General features: G+C 39.9%; 1 protein-coding gene across 7 annotated transcripts in view; it reads left to right on the forward strand.

The window, feature by feature from the left end:
- Positions 1–20,917, forward strand: part of SMCHD1 (structural maintenance of chromosomes flexible hinge domain containing 1) — a 164,500-nt gene that overhangs the window by 38,619 nt on the left and 104,964 nt on the right. For all 7 annotated transcript variants that reach the window (XM_051851361.2, XM_008261120.4, XM_051851360.2 and 4 more), the window contains 5 exons: positions 5,670–5,784; positions 5,904–6,023; positions 11,874–12,040; positions 15,927–16,017; positions 16,993–17,203. In XM_051851361.2, coding sequence (XP_051707321.2) covers positions 5,670–5,784; positions 5,904–6,023; positions 11,874–12,040; positions 15,927–16,017; positions 16,993–17,203 — 704 coding nt within the window. The remainder of the gene's footprint in view (positions 1–5,669; positions 5,785–5,903; positions 6,024–11,873; positions 12,041–15,926; positions 16,018–16,992; positions 17,204–20,917) is intronic.

Consider the following 20,917-nt stretch of genomic DNA (forward strand, 5'->3'; position numbering starts at 1 on the left):
AGCTTCCATGGGGGGAGAGAGAGATATCTTCCATCCTCTGATTCACTTTCCAAATGGCTGCAGGGCTAGGGCTGGGCCAGGCTGAAATCATGAACCAGGAACTCCATATGTCTATCGTTTGGTGGTGGAGGGTACCCAAATACTTGGGTAATTCTTCACTGTTTCCCCAGGCACATTAGCAGGGACCTAGATTGGAAGTGAAGCAGGTAAGACTTGAACCAGTGTACATACGGAATGCCAGTGTTGCAACCTGCTGCACTACACCATCCCCAATAGTTGTGTCTGTTTTCTAATTGGGAGTTTTAGACCAATTGAATTTAATGTGATTATTTTGTGTTTGGATTTAAACTTACTATCTTTCATAATTGCTTCTTATTTTTCATGTGTAATTTTTCTGTATTCCCATTTCCCTCATTTCCTTCTTTATTTTAATGTTTTGCTCACTTTGATTGCATTTATTCCTTTTGTTTGCTATAAATATTTTGTTTTCTTGGAACTTCAAAATTCATAGACTGGATCCATCACAGTCTATATATCACTTCACATATAAGTTCATCACAGTGTGTAGTTTATTCTGATTTGATCTTTGTGCTTTCGTTTTTCTACATTTTACTTTGACAAGCTTGTACATTAAAAAAATCAATGTATATTGTCTTTATTCTGCTTAAAATGGCTAGTTGCCTCTCTCTTTTGTTTAATGTAAGAAGGTTGCTTTTCAATTACCTGACCTTTCTGGCTAGACTAGATGGGAAGACTCATCTGCTCTGTGACCCCACTCCCAGCTCCTGGTAACCACTGTTTTGCTCTCTGTCCAAATAAGTTAGCCTACTTGAAGTATACCATTTAAGTGGAATTTAAGAACATTAAATTAAATGGTCATTTAAGGACATATTTATTCTTTTGTGTCTGACTTGTTTCACTTAGCATGATGTTTTCAAGGTTCATTTATGTTGTAGCATTGTTGCATGTGGTATCAAAACTTCGTTCCTTTTTATGGCTGAATAATATTCCACTGTATAGTCATACCACATTGATCTATCCATTCATAGGTTAACATAACATGGCTTATTTCTACCTTGGTTATTGTAGTAATGCTGCTGTGAACATTTGCATATAGGAATCTGAGATCCTAAACAGTTTGCTTACCCATATATTTGCCGTTCCTAGTACTCAAATTATTTATTCATTGATATAACTATTCAGTATCGTCTTTCTTTAAAATTTTTTTAAATTTAGATCTGTCCTGATTAATTTTTTTCTACTTTAATATGTCTGAAAACCTTAGAATTTTCCTCTTAATGATATTTTTGTTAGGCATAGAATTTTAGATTGAATCCTAAAAAAGTTTCAGTACATTAAAGATGTCACTTACTGTTGACTTTCATAGTTTATGGTATGAAATTTCTTGTTACTGTCTTTATATATCATTAAGTATTTTTTTAAAGATTTATTTGAAAGGCAGAGTTACAGAGAGGCAGAGGCGGAGAGAGAGAGAGAGAGAGGTCTTTTTTCTGCAGGTTCACTCCTCAAATGGCTGCAGTGGCCAGAGCTGGGCTGATCTGAAGCCAGGAGCCAGGAGCCAGGAGCTTCTTCTAGGTCTCCCACACGGGTGCAGAGTTTGGAGGACTTGGGCCATCATCTACTGCTTTCCTGGGTCATAGCAGAGAGCTGGATCAGAAGTGGAGTAGTTGGCCAGCGCCGCGGCTCGATAGGCTAATCCTCTGCCTGCGGCGCCGGCACACAGGGTTCTAGTCCCAGTTGGGGCGCCGGATTCTGTCCCAGTTGCCCCTCTTCCAGGCCAGCTCTCTGCTGTGGCCAGGGAGTGCAGTGGAGGATGGCCCAAGTCCTTGGGCCCTGCACCCCATGGGAGACCAGGGGAAGCACCTGGCTCCTGCCTTCGGATCAGCGCGGTGCACCGGCCACAGCGGCCATTGGAGGGTGAACCAACGGCAAAGGAAGACCTTTTTCTCTGTCTCTCTCCTCTCTCTCTCACTGTCCACTCTGCCTGTCAAAAACAACAACAACAACAAAGAAGTGGAGTAGCTGGGACTTGAACTAGCGCTCATATGGGATGCCAGGACTGCAGGTGACAGCTTTATCTGCAACACCACAGTGCCAGTCTCTATCATTATGTATTATCTGTTTTTCTCTGATTCCTTTTAAGATTTTTTTGTGTGTCAGGGCATGGTATAGGATCGTGTTGTGCATTTCTGGTGGAGGTGGTAGGCTTTTTTTCTTTCTTCCTTCCTTCCTTTCTTCCTTTTTTAAAGAAAGGCAGAGTTAGAAGGAGAGAGAGAGAGACATCTTCCATTAGCTGGTTCATATAGGATACTGGTGTCACAGATGGTGACTTAACTGACTGCTCCACAATGCCGGCTCCCATGTGCAAGGTGTTTTGTGTAAATGTATATACTTGTGTGGGAAGCATTTTGTGTGTATGTTGTGCAAGGCAGTGTTTTTGCTTGTTACATGGGATCAGGTTTGTGTCTGTTGTATGAGGATAGCTTGTGTGTACAGGAATTGAGCAGTATCTTTATATGAAATATTTGGTCAGTCTTTTCTATATTTTTAATATTAATGTATGAACTTTTATACCAATTAAAATATTTCATCTTATTCTTTCTCTGTTATTTTTCCTGTTTTACATTTTTCAAACTTTGCTATTTATTTTTTCCACCTTTTTTCTCTTCAGTATTTTTAATTTATGTATTTTTTCCTGTTGTCGTTGATATTTTGAATGTCTTTAACTTTAGACTTCAAGATTAAAAGTATCTATCTCTTCCTCAAATTAAGAACTTTAGAACACGTTAGCTCTTACCACTCACTTTATTTAAGATTTATTTTATTTATTTGAAGGGCAGAGTTCCAGAGAGACAGATGAGAGCGGAAGGAAAGGCCTTCCATCTGCTGGTTCACTCCCTAAATGGCTGCAATAGTTAAAGGCTGACTTATTAGAAATTCCATAATTTATACATTCTACTTTTCCAACCATACTTTTTAAACACATTTTTATTTTTTATTTGAAAGGCAAAGATAGGCTTCCATCTGCTGGTTTACTTCCCAGATACCTGTGACAACTAGGGCTAGGCTAGGTTGAAGCCAGGAGCCAGAAACTCCATCTGGGTTTTCCACATGGGTGGCAGGAACCCAAGTCATCATTTGCTGCCTCCCAGATGTATATTATCAGGAAGCTCAGTTGGGTGGCAGAGGCAGGACTTGATCCCAAGCATTCTAATACGGTATGATAGTGTTCAAGTGTTTTTATTTGTAAATTCTTTATTAATGTATTTCACAACTCTAGGTTGGCAGATATTTTCTGATCACCATGGAGATAATATTTCACAGATTAATACTATTGCTGGGGCCAGTGCTGTGGCAGTGCTGGCATCACATCTGGTTGCCAGTTCAAGTCCCTGCTGCTCCACTTCTGATCCAGCTCTCTGCTATGGCCTGGGAAAGCAGTAGAGGATGGCCCAAATCCTTGTGCCCCTACACCCACATTGGAAGACTTGGAAGAAGCTCCAGTTTCCTGGCTTGGGATCAGCAAAGCTCTGGCTGTTGCGGCCAGTCGGGGAGTGAACCAGTAGATGGTTCACTCTGCCTCTCCTTCTCTCTCTGTGTAACTCTGATTTTCAAACAAACAAACAAATAAAATAAAAAATAAATAAAACTATACTTAAAAAATACCATTGCTGTCAAAGTCTTCTAACTTGTTTTGTCAGGCAATTTTGTAGTTTTTTTGTTTGCTTTTGGTGTTTATAGTGTTGTGGATTTTTTTCGTTTATCATCTTTTTTATTCTTTTGGTCTCTCTGGTTCTTGGCAGTATCTTACTGGTTCAATATATTTGCAGCTGTTAACCCATTCTCTCTTTCTCTAGCTCTATTTAAACTTGTGTCTTACATCTTCCATTAGTCATTCATGCCTTTTAATCTCACTTTCATATTTTCAGTTTTCTTTTTTTTTTTTTTTGGTAAATTATTTGACTGTTATCTTCCTAATTCTCTTTTAAAAAATATGTTCATGGGCCAGCACTGTGGCTCACTAGGCTAATCCTCCGTTTGCGGCGCCGGCACCCTGGGTTCTAGTCCCGGTTGCTCCTCTTCCACTCCAGCTCTCTGCTGTGGCCTGGGAGGGCAGTGGAGGATGGCCCAAGTGCTTGGGTCCCTGCACCCGCATGGGAGACCAGGAGGAAGTACCTGGCTCCTGGCTTCAAATTGGCACAGCTTCGGCTGTGGCAACCATTAGGGGAGTGAACCAACGGAAGGAAGACCTCTCTGTCTCTCTCTCACTGTCTATAATTCTCTCTCTGCCTCTATCTCTCAATGTCTAACTCTACCTGGCAAAAAATTTAAAAAAATCTGTTCATTATTTATTTGAAAGAGTATCAGAGAAAAGGGAGAGATAGAGAGGAGAGCTCTTCCATCAAGCTGATTCACTCCCCACATGGCCACAGTACCTACGGTTGGGCCAGGGGAAACCAGAGGCCAGGAACTCCATCCAGGTCTCCCACATGGGTGGTGGGGCCCAAGCGCTTGGGCCATCATCTCATTCCTTCCCAGGTGCATTATCTGGCCCAGATCTGAGATCTGGCCCAGAAGCAGAATGGCTGGAATTCAAACTGGCTTTACAGTTTAGGATGCCCGTGTTCAAGCTGTAGCTTAACCCACTGTGCTACAATGTCAGCCCCCTTCCTTCCTAATTGTAATTCTTCCCAGCTATGACATGGCTGCTTTTTAGCTTTCCATTGACTTAATAATGGGTTCAAGTCTCATCCTCAATTCTGTTTATTTCTAATAGTGGCAAATGTTGTCTGTGGCAGCCTTAACTGTGTTTTGAAAGACCAATGGTACCTCCTGTCTAGAGTGTAGTAAGTTATGGTATGGTACAAAATTCCCTCTGAGCTTTTCATTTGTCCTGATAAATGCAAAGGAGGATTTCCTTTGCTAAATTCTCCTTTTTTCCACACAGTATTTTAGTAAGCTTTGAGGAAGCAAATTTTGAAAGGAAGATTCTAGACCATAAGGATATATAGGGAAAGGAGATTGGAGTTCTGTTTTCTGGGACCTTTTCAGGCTCAAGAATTTGGATATCTTTGTATGGTGTGTGTTTTTTTTTTAAAGATTTATTTATTTCTTTAAAAGACTTACACAAAGAAAAAGAGAGATCTTCCAACTGCTGGTTTACTCCCTGGATGGCTGCAATGGCTGGGGCTAGGTTAGACCAGAGCCAGGAGCCAGGAGCTTCATCCGGGTCTCCCGCATGGGTGGCAGGGGAAGAAGAATGTGGACCATCTTCAGCTGCTTTTCCCGGGCCATCTGCAGGGATCTAGATGGGAAGTGGAGCAGCTGGAACACAAGCTGGCACCCATATGGGATGCTGGCGTTGTTGGTGATGGCTTTACCTGCTACACTACAATGCTGGCCCCCTAAATTTACATTTCTTTAGTTTCCAGTTGAATCTGATATGGCTAATATGGGGAGTACACTTTGAGTACCACTTACTGGAAAGTGTCTTTACTTTTATCCCAGATTCTTTCAACTTTGAATTAGAAATGTTAGGTGGCTTAGGGATCATTTTGTTAATACTTACTAAATATGCTGTAAAAATTGACTTTGAAGTTTAAGGAGCTTTTTAAAAACCACTGTTTTAATATAATGTTTTATTTTAGTGACCATTCAGGATATGTTCGTCCAGTACCAGTGCCACGCAGTTTAAATAGTGATATTTCCTATTTTGGTGTTGGGGGCAAGCAGGCTGTTTTCTTTGTTGGACAGTCAGCCAGAGTAAGTACATTTCTTATAAATGAAAGTTCACCAATATATTTTGAGGTTGACTCTATATAAATGTGTTAATCAGTTTAACTTATAGGAATTTCTAAAGTATTCTTTTTAATATTTAACAGATGATAAGCAAACCTGCAGGCTCACAGGATGTTCATGAGCTTGTGCTTTCTAAAGAAGATTTTGAGAAGAAGGAGAAAAATAAAGAAGCAATATATAGTGGATATATTAGAAATAGAAAGGTACAGTCTTTGTTAATTCATAATTGAATTTATTCCTTTTGGCAGAACTTTGTTTCTAATTTCTAAGATAATGTTTTAAAACCTGAAGATTTAAAGATGAATTATTTTTTCATTCTTTCTCCTTTACTCACGTGAGTAAGAATTATCATTTATATGCTTCTTCGGCCATTAGATGAGCCTACTAAACTTTATGTAAATTGCTCATTAGATTGTAAAATTTTTTCATTGGTCTGAATTTCAGTTTCAAAAATTCTTGCTGTACACTCTGACCTCAGAATCAGCCCTTAAAGCATTCTGGTCTGGCTAAAAAGCTCAGAAGAGCATTTCAGGCATGGAAAGCCAAGACACTGGCAAAAAATGTCCTACATGAAGGACCTCTGAGTGAGACCCCAATGGAAAGTAGTGGTTATCAAAAAGGATGTACTTTTCTCTGAAGGGAGGAAAACTTTGCTTATGGCCTTGTCTATATACTGACGGAATTTGTGGATTCAAAGCCTTGGCAGCTCATGTCAAGAGCCTAGAGAGAACACTGATATACACAAGAGTGTTAGTTGTTAAATTAACAATAGGAGTCACTGTACACTAACTTCCCATGCATGACTTCTGTCCTTAAAGAGTTGTATTATGAGAGTTAATGGTGAAATTTGTTTTCAAAGATTTGTTTTAATGTATTGAGTGGAGGATATTCTTATGTCACGTAAGTTTTAGTTATGCCTAAGTGTATAGCTCCATTGCTTGTTTTCTTAGGTTGTGCTACCTTAATTAATGATAAAATTGTTCTTAAGGACTTAGTTTCTTTTAATGTATTAAGTGGAGGACATTTTTATGTCTCATAAGTTATAGTTATGTCTGAGTGCTCACAAAAGATATATCATTCTTGGTCACTTCATTAAGTTAAGTTTCTAAAAAGAAAAAAAGTGAAATTAGCTTTGAGATGCAATGACTTTGAACAGCCTTTATCTCAACTTTTGAGGAACAGTTTTCAGTTTTTTTTTTTTTCATGCAAATTGTTGAACTCTTTACTTTGTGTAGAGTTGGTCTTCTGTGTATAAAGTTAATTGAAAATGGATCTTAGTGGAGTATGGGAATGGGAGATTGAGGAGGAGGAGCTGGGGTTGGAGTGTGGGTCGGAGGGCAGATATGGTGGGAAGAATGAACTTTGTAAAATTCCTTAAACAAAAGGTTTCCTTGAGGGGGAAAAAACTTTGCTGTATAGTAATTGTAGAAATGAAGTAGAGAAACGGCTGTGCCCTAGTTTCAGCCGCAATCATTAGATTCTTAATAGTTTAAACAATGAACTTGAACTTTTAAAATGTTAGTGATGTATACTCCAGAATTGCTCAGAACGCAAGTAAAATACTCTTCCATCAATTTGGAAAGCCTGTCTGATCCTTCTCTTTTACAGAATGAGAAGTTGGAAATGGCAACCAAATGTTGGTAGTTTAATAATTGAAAATTATACTTTTTCTTTCCTCACTCATAGGCTGAATTTTTGTCTTCATGTTATTGACTTTTTTCTCATAATTTTTTAAAAAGATTTATTTATTATTAATTTGAAAGGCAGATTTATGCAGAGGCGGAGAGAGAGAGAGGTCTTCCATCAGCTGGTTCATTCCCAATTGGCCACAACGGCCAGATCTAAGCCGTTCCAAAGCCAGGAGCCAGGAGCTTTTCTGGGTCTGCCACACAGGTACAGGGGCCCAAGGACTTGGACCATCTTCTGCTACTTTCCCAGGCCTTAGCAGAGAGCTGGATCAGAAATGGAGCAGCCAGGACTCAAACTGGCATCCCACATATATATGGCACTGCAGGTGGCAGCTTTTTCCGCTACACCACAGTGCCAGCCCCTTTTCTTGATTTTAACATGCCCACTGCTCTGGAAAATACTTTTGTTTATCCTACCTTTTTTCTGTTTAAGCTCATTGAGTTTATTTAACAAATTATATATTTTTATTTACATAACAGTATTCCAACTTATCTTGCCATCACAAAGCCCTAAAAAGTAAATTAGTGGAACTATTCCTTGCCATTTTAAAACTAGTGAAAAATTAGAATTGAGAATATAATCGATGATTTTTAAAACATAGTTTTAAAAATGCTTGAATAGAACCCAGGTCTCTTGGATCACCTTTTTTCTCTGCCAGCCTTTCCTATGTTTTGTGCTTAGTTTACCTCAACAAGCATTTCATGGGTACCAGTAAGTACCTGGTTATCGTCTTTTACTGAGCAATCCATTCTAGATTATTTCTGTTGGACTCTTCCATTTCTGATCTGTTTTTGGTTGTCGGAATGTGGATGGAATTGGTGTTTCTTTATCTATAGTAAGCAGTCTTGCTATATATATATATATATATATATATATATATATATATATATATATATATATTTGGGTGGTCTTCAAAAATTCATGGAAAATTTGCATTATTTTTTAACCTCACTTTTTACATGAGCTTTTGGAAGCCATTTAGTTTGTGTATCACTCAAATAGCGACAATTCTCATCTGTTTTTTTTTTCTGAACTTTTAAGATCAAGACATTGAATTTGACATTTAATTGATATCAAAACATTAACCCCATTGATAGGTTTAGTAAAGAAAACAGACCATCTAGATATTTTAACAGAAAAGGATTAATAAAGGAAATTGGGAGCTTTTGATTTGAAGGGCTGGATGAATGAAGTACTGGCTCAGTTTCCTTGAATAATGCTTGGGCACTCTGAACTGACCCTTGAAGGATGATGTGGCTATCTGCTATAATCATGAAATTGAAGGATGACCTCTGAGACTGGAATTCAGGAGCTTATTTCCTTATTTGTGACTTAAGAACAGTTGGAAGGATCTCAGTGCCACAGTTCCTTATACACTGGAGCACAGATTTTCTGCCGTAATGAGTGCTGCTAGTGGCTTTTGAAAACACTCTAAAACTAGAACCTGATTACTGGTCATTCAGTACCTTGCATGATAACAGAAAACCATTTTAATAAAACTTCAGGAAATAGCCTGTGCCTCGTTTTGTCTTCCATATCTTTAGCTAGAAAGTACATCTACATAGTGAAACCTAATTTGTATCCACAACTCCCAGTTGCAAGGGAATCTGAGAAATGTACTTTTTCAGCTTGCCAGCCTCTTAAGTCCAAGAGGATACAATGAAAGAGAGTAGGAATGGGTGATTAATGCTAACCAACTATATCCAGCATGACACCATTTCCAGATTCAGTCAGATGTGCTTGCCCAGTGCTCCAGAAATAATTCGCTTTTGATACACTTGAAACCAAATATTATCTATAAGCCTTCCTATTCCCTCCCTTTCCTCTTAGTCCCAAGTACTTTTTTAGTTAATGACATCGCCTGGCAATCCTTGTTGTTAATTACTACCACATTTAATTCTGTTTAAAAACGTTTTTGTTTGTTTACTGTTCACCTGCTTTCTACTGCTCCAAATTCAGACTTTCTTGCCTTGTTTATCATGTATTCAGAAATACATTGTTTCTTTTTAACCTCAAATCCTTCATGTTCTCTTATGTCTGAGATGTTCTTTTTCAGTCATCTGCTGGGTAACTGTTATTCTTTTTTTTTTTTCTTTTAACCTCTACAGCCACTAGTTCATATCTTTATAAATAGCTTGTTGTTTTTAAATAATTTTTCCGTCTCTTACCAGTTTGGATTTGTAGAAAGCAAAGATACTGTCTTATTTATCTTTAAAAAAAATTTTTTTTTTAATTTTTATTTGAGAGCTGGAGTCACAGAGTGAGAGGCAGAAAATCTTCCATCGCTGGTTCACTCCCCAAATGGTCACAGTGGCCAGAGCTGGGCCAATCCAAAGCCAGAATCCAGGAGCTTCTTCTACATTTCCTATGCAGGTGCAGGGACCCAAACATTTGGGCCATCTTCTACTGCTTTCCCAGGCCATAAGCAGAGAGCTGGATGGAAGAGGAGCAGCTGGGACTAGAACTGGCACCCATATGGGATGCTGCCACTGAATGCGGGGGCTTAGTCCATTATGCCACAGTGCTGGCCCACTGTCCTATTTATCTTGAGCCCTGTTTTCCTTGGGCCCAGGTTGAGGCATAGAATTTATAGAAGGCTCTTGGTAAATGTTTGATTAATGAAGTTGCATCATTAATAAACCCAGCCTAATCTGCTAACTTGCAATGTAGAGAAAATATTACTTATATGTAGTAGAGCTGCAACATTAATAACTTATTTTGTTGACAAGCATTAGGATAATTTGGAAAGGTTTGTTTTTTATTAAGAAAGTAATCACACTGATGGAGTTCATGGACTCAAAAGGCTTCCATATAGCCTTGGCAGCTCGTGACAAGAGCCTCCGGTGATCACTGACATCATAAATAAGAGTGTCGATTGTTAAATCAACAACAGGAGTCACTGTGCACTTATTCCCTTTGTAGGACCTCTGTCCTTAATGAGTTGTATTATGAAAGTTAACTGCAAAACTTTTCTTCAAACAGTACTTTATACTTTGTGTGGGTGCAAACTATTGAAATCTTTACTTAGTCTAGAGTTGGTCTTCTGTATATAAAGATAATTAAAAAATGAATCTTAAGAATGGGATGGAAGTGGGAGTGAGAGGGCAGGTATGGGGGGAAGAACTGCTGTATTCCTAAAGCTGTACCTATGAAATATGTAGTCATTAAATAAAAGCTTTCTAAAAAAAGTAATAATCCATACTTATTTTCAAAAGAAAATCAATTTGTTAGAGATGATAGATAAGTATATCATTATTATGATAATTTTTAAAATCTATAGCAGCATAGTATATATATTCATTCAATTTATTTTTAACATACAGACTTTTGCTTGAAATTCTTTATCACAGACTCTAGATAGTCTCTAAAAGTAAACTGATGGCTAAGATGATTCTACTTCTCTTTAATTTATTTAAGAAGCAGAGAGACAGAGTTTCCATTTGCTGCTTTACGCCTTGAATGACTACATTTGCTAGGGCTGGGGTTAGGCTAGCACTGAAGCTGGAAACTCAATCCAGGTCTCCCACGTGAGTGGCAAGAATCCAATTACTTTTTTTTTTTTTTTTTTTTTGACAGGCAGAGTTAGTGAGAGAGAGAGACAGACAGAGAGAAAGGTCTTCCTTTGCCATTGGTTCACACCCCCCCACCCCCCAAATGGCCACTGTGGCTGGCGCTGTGCCGATCTTAAGCCAGGAGCCAGGTGCTTCCTCCTGGTCTCCCATACGGGTGCAGGGCCCAAGCACTTGGGTCATCCTCCACTGCCTTCCTGGGCCACAGCAGAGAGCTGGACGGGAAGAGGAGCAACCGGGACAGAATCCGGCGACCCAACTTGGACTAGAACCTAGGGTACCGGCGCCACAGGTGGAGGATTAGCCAAGTGAGCCATGGCACCGGCTGATTTTACTTCTCTTTAAACACAGTGTTTTTGAGCTAAGCCAATTGTATGTCTTGCCTGCCACCTAGTTTTCTTGAGCATGTAGGGCTAAGTTTCGTTTTCCCTAAATTAAGTGTTAGATATCCCAACCAAGGACCTATTCCACCTTAGGGTAAGTTCACCTCCCCTCTATTGGCCTTTGAAAACTAAATATTTGTCTTTTTCTATTGCTTTGTGTTTCTAATGTTAGTTCTGTATTATGAGATAGGATCTTCTTTCTCTTTGCCAGGTTAGCGTTATGTGAAGATTCCCTTGTATTTAAAGTTTTGTCAAACACTCAGCTTGTTACATGGGGTCAGTTTCCTCCAAAAGTTTTTTGAAAGTCTGTTTCTGAAACTATCCAACTGAAATCACATTAAAATTTGATGTACTAGTTTTTGTATGATTATAATTTAGATAATTAATGTGCTGTATTTATATTCACTTACAGCCATCTGATTCTGTTCACATTACAAATGATGATGAAAGATTTCTACATAATCTCATCATAGAGGAGAAAGAAAAAGATAGTTTTACTGCTGTGGTTATCACAGGGGTACAGCCAGAGCACATACAGTACTTGAAAAACTATTTCCATCTTTGGACGCGACAGTTAGCGTAAGTAAATATTACTGTTTAGCTTTTTTAAGACAAAATAATATGGATACATTGAAGTCTACTTGGTGTCATTTTTGTCCCAATTCCTTCTCTTCAATATGATATCTGGGTCTCTGATGTTGGTGTTAAAATGATTTTCCATTATTCATTCTGTAAATATTGTTAGATTGATCACCTGTAGTATACTGAGCCTTATTTTGAGGCATATATATTTTGACATCTATTATAAAGTTCAAAATGGGCTTCATAATTTATCAAATTTGACACTGTCACTCTTATATCCCCCTTTTGTGTTTCTTTTCCATAGCACCTATCTTATTCTTCTATACCTTGTGTGTGTGTATATATATATATATATTTATATTTTAAAGATTTATTTATTATTTTTAAAGGCAGAGTTTCAGAGAGGGAGAGACAGAACTGGTTCACTTCCCCAAATGGCCACAATGGCTGGAGCTGGGCTGATTTGAAGCCAGGAGCTTCTTCAAGGTCTCCCATGTGGGTGCAGGGGACCAAGCCATTGGGCCACATTTATTTATTTGAGAGGCAGAGTTAGAGACAGAGGCAGAGACAGACAGAGCTTCCATCTGCTGGTTCATTCCCCAAATATATGCAATGGCTGGAGCTGGGCCAATCCAAAGTTAGAAGCCAGGAGCTTCTTCCAGGTCTCCTGCGTGGGTGCAGGGGCCTGAGCACTTGGGCCATTTTCTATTGCTTTCCCAGGCCGTAGTAGAGATGTGGATCGGAAGTGGAGCAGCCGAGACTCGAACCAGCGCCCATATCTGATGCCATTGCCACAGGCAGATGCTTAATTTACTACGCCACAGTGTTGACCCCTATACCTTATATTTTGATTTTTTTTTTTCGTACTGGGATGTCTGTTTTAATTCACTGCCAAATCCCCAGTGTCCAGATGAATAAATACTATATAGTAGATGTTCAATAAATGTTATGGGCAGGTGTTAGGGACAGTAGTTAAGCCATCAGTAGGTCCATCTGCAACCTATATAAGAGTGCTAGGGTTCAGATTGCATCTCTGGTTCAAATCTATCCTTCTTGATGCTGTACATCCTGGGAGGCAGTAGGTGATAGCACATGGACGCAGTACCTGCCACCCATGTGGAAGACCCATATTAGGTTGTTTTTTTTTTTTTTTTGGACAGGCAGAGTGGATAGTGAGAGAAAGAGAGACAGAGAGAAAGGTCTTCCTTTTGCCATTGGTTCATCCTCCAGTGGCCGCCGCTGCCAGCACACCGCGCTGATCCGAAGGCAGGAGCCAGGTGCTTCTCCTGGTCTCCCATGGGGTGCAGGGCCTAAGCACTTGGGCCGTCCTCCACTGCCTTCCCGGGCCACTGCAGAGAGCTGGACTGGAAGAGGAGCAGCTGGGACTAGAAGCAGCGCCCATATGGGATGCCGGCGCCGCTAGGCTGAGGATTAATCAAGTGAGCTGCGGCGCCGGCCCTGCAATTGTAGTTTCATTATAATGAAGGAACTTTGCACATAACACTAGATTGGAATATGCTGTCAGTCCAACAAAGAATAACCAGTAACTTAATCATTTTTGAAGTATTTAAGTTTTTTTTTTAAAGTTTATTTCAAAGGCAGCGTGACAGAGGGGGAGGAAGATCATCCATTTGCTGGTTCACTATCCAAATGGCTGCAATAGTCAGGGTTGGACCAGACTGAAGCTAGGAGCCAGAAATGCCATCCAGGTCTCCCACGTGTGTAGCAGCATCCCATGTACTTGGATTATTCTTCACTGCTTTCCCAGGCTTATCATCAGGAAGCTGCAAGAGAAGCAGAACAGCCAGGAATGAGTCAGCACTCTGATATGGAATGCTACTGTCAGAAGAGGAGCTTCACCTACTTCACCACAACACTATTCCCAATTGTTAAGCTCTTGGGACTAATGTTCTGGTGCAGGGGTTAAACTGCCACTGGCATCACTTACGAATGCTAGTTCAAGTCTCAGCTGCTTTGCTTCTGATCCAGCTCCCTGCTAATGTGCTGGGAAAGCAGCTGCTTGGGCCTTTGCCATCCCTATGAGAGATCAAGATTAAGTTCCAAGTGCCTTAGTTTGGACTGGCCCAGGCTGGGCTGTTGGTGCCGTTTGGAGAGTGAACCAGCGAATGGAACTCTATAAATACGTCTTTTTAAACAATTATTAAGCTTTTTAAAGTGCTTTTTATGTGATGGTACAAACTTATTGTTTATGATACTAATTCTTATTTTGAGATGTCTAAAGAGTGGAAAGTTTTCACTGATTTCCTTCTATCTCAGAGGCGTTTTTTGTTTTCATTTATTTGAAAGGCAAGGTATCAGAGAGAGAGGAAGAGATCTTCTGTCTGCTGGTTCACTCCCCAAATGCCGGGACTGCGAGCAGTCTTAAAAGAACCAGGAACTCCATTCACATCTCCCACAGCCCAAGTATTTGGGCCATCTTCTCCTGCCTTCTCAGGCACGTTAGCAGGGAATGGGATCAGAAGCAGGGCAGCTGTGATCCAAACCAGTGCTCCAATATGGAATACCAGTTGTAGGCAGTAACTTGAACAGCTTTGTTTCAGTGCCCCTTCCATCTCAGAGACATTATAAAAAGTTATTAGGATAATAGACTATTTGTAAAATTACAATGATTTTTAAAAACCGTTTTTGTTTATTTTATTTATTTGAAAGGAAAAGAGATATTTCCCATCCACTAGTTTACTCCTCAGTTGTCAACAATAGCCACCACTGGGACACGTTAAAGCAAGGAGCTCAGTCTAGGTCTCCCGTGTGACTAGCAGGGGACCTAACTACTTAAGCCATCACCTGCAACCTCCCAGGGTGCGCTTTAGCAAGATACTGAAATCAAGAATGGAAGCAGGAATTGAGCCTAAGAAGTCTGATGTGGAATGTGGATGTCCCAAGCAGTATCTTAAAACACTGAACCAAATATTTGCTCCGTATTTTTTAATTAAAATTCATGTGAAAGAATATTTCAAATTTCTATTTGAGGAATAACTAAAGATATGATATTTTATAGTCTTGAGTAATTCTGCCACATACAATCTTTTTTAACTGTTACATTACAAAAAAGATAGAAAGGCTTTCTGAGGTTGAGTCTCATCTGGAAGATCCCTTACAATTAGATATAGAATCTAAAGACTGTTACCTTCTAATTTTTATTTGATAAACTGTATTTCTTGGAATTGTAAAGTATGTGGGCTTTGAAGTTGGAAAGGCCTGAGTTGAAGCCCATCTCTCCCTAACTCTAGTTCTGTGCCCTTAGAAAGATTATATACATTGCTTACTTTATCTCCAGTGTCAGTTTCTTTCTTTCTTCTTTTTAAAAATATTTATTTATTCATTTATTTGAAAGATAGAGTTACTGATAGCGGGAGAGAGGAAGAGAGAGGGAGGGAGGGTGGTAGGGAGAGAAAGGTCTTCCATCTGCAAGTTCAAATGTCCCCAATAGCCAGGGCTGGGCCAGGCTGAATTCAGGAGCCCAGAATTCTAGCCTGGTGTCCCATGTAGGTGGCAGGGGCTCAAGCACTTGGGCCATCTTTTGCTGCTTTCCCAGGCTCCTCAGCAGCGAGATGGATCAGAAGTGGAGTAGCTGAGACTTGAACCCATGCTCATATGGGATGCAGCCATTGCAGGCAGTGGCTTAACCTGCTGTTCCATAAATCTTGCCCCAGTGTCAGTTTCTCTTATCTGTAAAATGAGATATAATAATATTTGGATCTCAAAATTTTTTATCATTAAATGGGATACTTTATTAAATTAATATTGTACTTGGCACCTAATAAGTACTGTTAATAGTAGCTATAAAATTTTTTGTTGAAATTTATATGAACTATAATTTATATGTGACTCAGAAGTATAAAGTTATTCTTCTGTATTTTAGGCATATTTATCATTACTATATTCATGGACCAAAAGGAAATGAAGTTCGTATGTCAAAAGAAGTTGGACCTTTCAGCAACATTGATATTGAAGTAAGATTAAAAATTCATCTTAAAATATTAGATTTTTGGGTGTTTCTTTTAGTCCTAAGGGACTCTAGGTAACAGAAATCAGTAAGTAATTCAAAACAGTTTCTCTTCTCCTTATCTTTTACCAAAGTACTTTGGTTACTTGATATTCTAATAAATACGAGATATTCTTAAGATGTATTTTCCTTTTTCTTTCTTTAAGATTTATTGTTATTTATTTAGAGTGACAGAGGGAGAGAGAGAGTTCACACCCCAAGTAGCTGTAATAGCTGGAGAAGGGCCAGGTTTAAGCCAAGAGCCTGGCACTCCAAATGGGTGTCCCATGTAGGTGGCAGGGGCACATGTACTTGGATCATCTTCCTCGGCTTTCTCAAGTGCATTAGCAAGGAACTGGATCACAAGCAGAGCACTTAGGGCTTGAACCCACAGATCTGACCTGGGATGCTGGCAGTTGCAAGAGGTGTCCTAACCTGAACAATTTGAATCTTTATCTACTGTAGTACTTATACTTATTTTCTTTGTCTCCTCTCTGTCCTATAGAGATGAATTGTTGCTGAACATCATTCCTTGAAGCAGGGAATGAAAGGGACGTAACAGTTTTCCTTTTATTCATAGATGTTTTACAGTGATATATACAATTAAAAGCACAGAATGCTTGAGTATTGACTTTTCAGTATCCTTGCTTACACATTAGAAAAAATTTTGTGTAGAATCTTGTCCCATTTCCTACTTCTAGTAAGAAACCTCGGATCGGACTTGCTGTTTCTTTGTTTACTTTTGATTTTTTCATTGATATATTCATTATTGAGGTTCTATCTACTTAAAGCTATTTAACCCATAGATAAAGTGTATATTTTTCATAAGGCTACATGATTACTTGTATGAATGAAAGTAGTTTTTGCCTATTCTGTTGAATTATAGCTGAGTGTAAAAAGTCATCATAGAATATAATGATTTTTGTTTTATTTTTTATTTTAGATTTCTATGTTTGAAAAAGGGAAGGCACCAAAGATTGTCAACCTAAGGGATATTCAAGATGACATGCAGACGTTGTATGTAAACAAAGCAGCTGATAGTTTTGAATTCAAGGCTCATGTTGAAGGAGATGGTGTAGTGGAAGGGATTATCCGATATCATCCATTCTTATATGATAAAGAAACTTACCCTGATGATCCATGCTTTCCATCAAGTATGTTAATCTGTTCTCTTAGCTACAGAATTGGAAGTTGTAATTTAGAATAGTGATTTGTTTTTAAAATTATGGTTAGTGGTTGAGTCATTAAGGTTATTTTTATTTTTTTATTTATTTATTTTTTTTGACAGGCAGAGTGGACAGTGAGAGAGAGAGAGAGAGAAAGGTCTTCCTTTGCCGTTGGTTCACCCTCCAATGGCCCCCGCGGCCAGCGCGCTGCGGCCGGCGCACCGCGCTGGTCCGATGGCAGGAGCCAGGAGCCAGGTGCTTTTCCTGGTCTCCCATGGGGTGCAGGGCCCAAGCACCTGGGCCATCCTCCACTGCACTCCCTGGCCACAGCAGAGGGCTGGCCTGGAAGAGGGGCAACCGGGACAGAATCCGGCGCCCCGACCGGGACTAGAACCCGGTGTGCCGGCGCCGCTAGGCGGAGGATTAGCCTAGTGAGCCGCGGCGCCGGCCGAGTCATTAAAGTTAAATAAAGTTTTTTTCTTATGCAAACCTTATGTTGCTGGTATTTATAATTTTTAAAGCTTTTTTTTTTTTTTTTTGACAGGCAGAGTGGACAGTGAGAGAGAGAGAGACAAAGAGAAAGGTCTTCCTTTTGCCGTTGGTTCACCCTCCAATGGCCACCGCGGCCGGCGCACTGCGCTGATCCGATGGCAGGAGCCAGGTACTTATCCTGGTCTCCCATGGGGTGCAGGGCCCAAGCACTTGTGCCATCCTCCACTGCACTCCCTGGCCACAGCAGAGAGCTGGCCTGGAAGAGGGGCAACCGGGACAGAATCCGGCGCCTCAACCGGGACTAGAACCCAGTGTGCCGGCGCCTCAAGGCAGAGGATTAGCCTAGCGAGCCGCGGCGCCGGCCTTTAAAGCTCTTTTATGTGCATTCAATTCCAGGTGAATAAAGCACTGGCTTTAACAAAGTGCTCTTTTCTTTTAGATCTCTTACTGAGCCAAACTTTTAAATATGTATAATATTAATTCTTCATATATTTTCCATATTGTCTTCCTTTTATCTTTGTAAGTATTTATAAAGAAGTTTACACTTAATGTAGTTGTATCCGTTTTGTCTTTATGGTATCTGATTTTGTCTTGATGTTGAAATGATATCTCAAGATTATAAAAAGGTCTTAGTATTTTATGAGTAATGCATCTGTTTTCTCACTTTTTGTTTGTAGAGTGAGGTAGGGATTTGACTTAATATTTTCTATGTGGTGTTCAGTTTTCTAGCATCAATTATTGAATGTTACAATTTTCCCAATAGTTTATATTACCATTTTAATTATGTATTAAGTTCCTTTAAGTACACAGGTATGGATTGTTTACTAATAGGCACTGGTTTGCATTTTTACACGTGGCTAATAGTATCTCTTGCAGTTTACTGATACCTTTAGGATGAGACTTTCTTGCTGCTGTTCTAAATTTTGGAATCAACTTCTACTTTCACTTAAAAAACCCTAGTGGAATTTTTGGGATAATGTTGAAACATTAGCTATATTAAATTTTCTCATCAAGAGTACTTCCTTGATACATCCGTGATTTTGTAGATTATTCATTGAGATTCCCTGATTTGAATACCATCTTTGCCACCTTGTTTTGTGTATAACTTGGAAAGACTACTCCCTACCTCAGTTTCTTTTTTTCTTCCTTTCTTTTCTTTCTTCCTGTTTTAAGATTTATTTGTTTATTTGAAAGGCAGAGTTACAGAGAGACAGAGACAGAAGTCTTCCATCTGCTGGTTCACTCCCCAAATGGCCACAATGGCCAGAGCTGAGCCGATATGAAGCCAGGAGCCAGGAGCCTCTTCCAGGTCTCCTATGTGAGTGCAGGGCCTCAAGGACTTGGGCCATCCTCCACTGCTTTTCCAGGCCATAGCAGAGAGCTGGACCAAAAGTGGAGCAGCTGGGACTAGAACTGGTGCCCATATGGAATGCCAGCACTGCAGGCGGCAGCTTTACCTGCTATGCCACAGCACCGACCCCTCTACCTCAGTTTCTTTACCTGCAAGATGGGAATGGTAGTTCTTACCTCTGGAGGTGTTGTGAGGGTTAAATAAGAACATGGGGCAAGTCCTTAGAATAGTGCCAAACTGTTACATATTATATAGAAAGTACTCAGTACTTTCTTTTCTGTTAGGTCTCTGATCTCTGTTTAATGTGCCATTTCTAATTTTTGTATGATTATAGACAAAATACTATAAAGATAATTCAAATGATATTTCACTAATAAGAACCAATAAGTTAAATGATGATCAGGGAGGTTCTCCCCTAAGAGCTAAATGATTTGGTTAGATTGAAAGGAACTTTTACGTAGAGATATCTTGTGGTAACTTTGGGGGAGAAGTGGGCTTTACTTTACGTGGGTGACTTGATGCTAGTTTAGTAAAGTGTTATTATGTTAGGATCATAATATTTGATCCTGATTTATTTGAGTATATTAGAATATGTTGCTGAGAAACATAACTGTGCTGATTATGACTTTGATGCATAATACCATGTCTTGCAATTCCAGTTGTGTGCATATTTAATGTTTATCTGAATATGGTCTTTGAAATATAAGTTAATATAAACTCAAATTTAGTAATATTGACTAATTTGTCCAAACTAGGAAAATTTATTCCTGCTACATCCTTCTTTTTTTTTTTTTTTTTTTTATTTGACAGGCAGAGTGGACAGTGAGAAAGAGAGACAGAGAGAAAGGTGTTCCTTTGCTGTTGGTTCACCCTCCAATGGCCGCCGTGGCCGGCGCGCTACGGCGGCCGGTGCACCGCGCTGATCCGATGGCAGGAGCCAGGTACTTATCCTGGTCTCCCATGGGGTGCAGGGCCCAAGCACTTGTGCCATCCTCCACTGCACTCCCTGGCCACAACAGAGGGCTGGCCTGGAAGAGGGGCAACCGGGACAGAATCCGGCGCCCCGACCGGGACTAGAACACGGTGTGCCGGTGCCGCTAGGCGGAGGATTAGTCTAGTGAGCTGCAGCGCTGGACCCCTTCATATTTCTCTTAAGATATTTTTATGTGAGCATGTTTATTCTGATAGAGTTGTGAAACTTATTTTATTTATTTATTTATTTATTTGTTTAAGAGGCAAAGAAAGACACAGAGGGCGAAGAGTCAGTTTCCATCTGCTGCTTCATTTCCCAAAAAATTGCAATTCAGATCTCCCACATGGGTGGCAGGAGCTTATGGCTTTTAACTCTGTAAATAGGTTTTAAAGCTTGTAGGCTTAGCAGTTAGTGTTGCACTCTTTTTTTTGAAAGTCAGAGTTACGGAGAGAGAGGTCTTCCATCCGATGATTCACTCCCCAATTGGCTGCAACAGTCGGAGCTGTGCGGATCTGAAGCTAGGAGCCAGGAGCTTCTTCTGGGTCTCCCACGTGGATGCAGGGACCCGAGGACATGGGCCATCTTCTGCTGCTTTCCCAGGCCATAACAGAGAGCTGGATTGGAAGTGGAGCAGCCGGGTCTCGAACTGTTGCCCATATGGATACAGGGGCTCAGGCTAGAGCATTAACCCACTGCGCCACAGCAACAGCCCCTACTGTTGTACTCTTAACACAGATTGATTATCATGTAACTGTTGACTTTTAAATGATAAGCATCACTGGTGATGTGGAATTTCCACATGGGGAATTGTCTTTCGTAGAACAGAGAATAAAACTACCTTCAAGTCATATAGAGTTCGAAATATTGTTTGTGTTCTGTTTCTCTG

This window comes from Oryctolagus cuniculus, chromosome 10, assembly GCF_964237555.1.
Source record: "Oryctolagus cuniculus chromosome 10, mOryCun1.1, whole genome shotgun sequence".
Lineage (NCBI taxonomy): Eukaryota > Metazoa > Chordata > Mammalia > Lagomorpha > Leporidae > Oryctolagus > Oryctolagus cuniculus.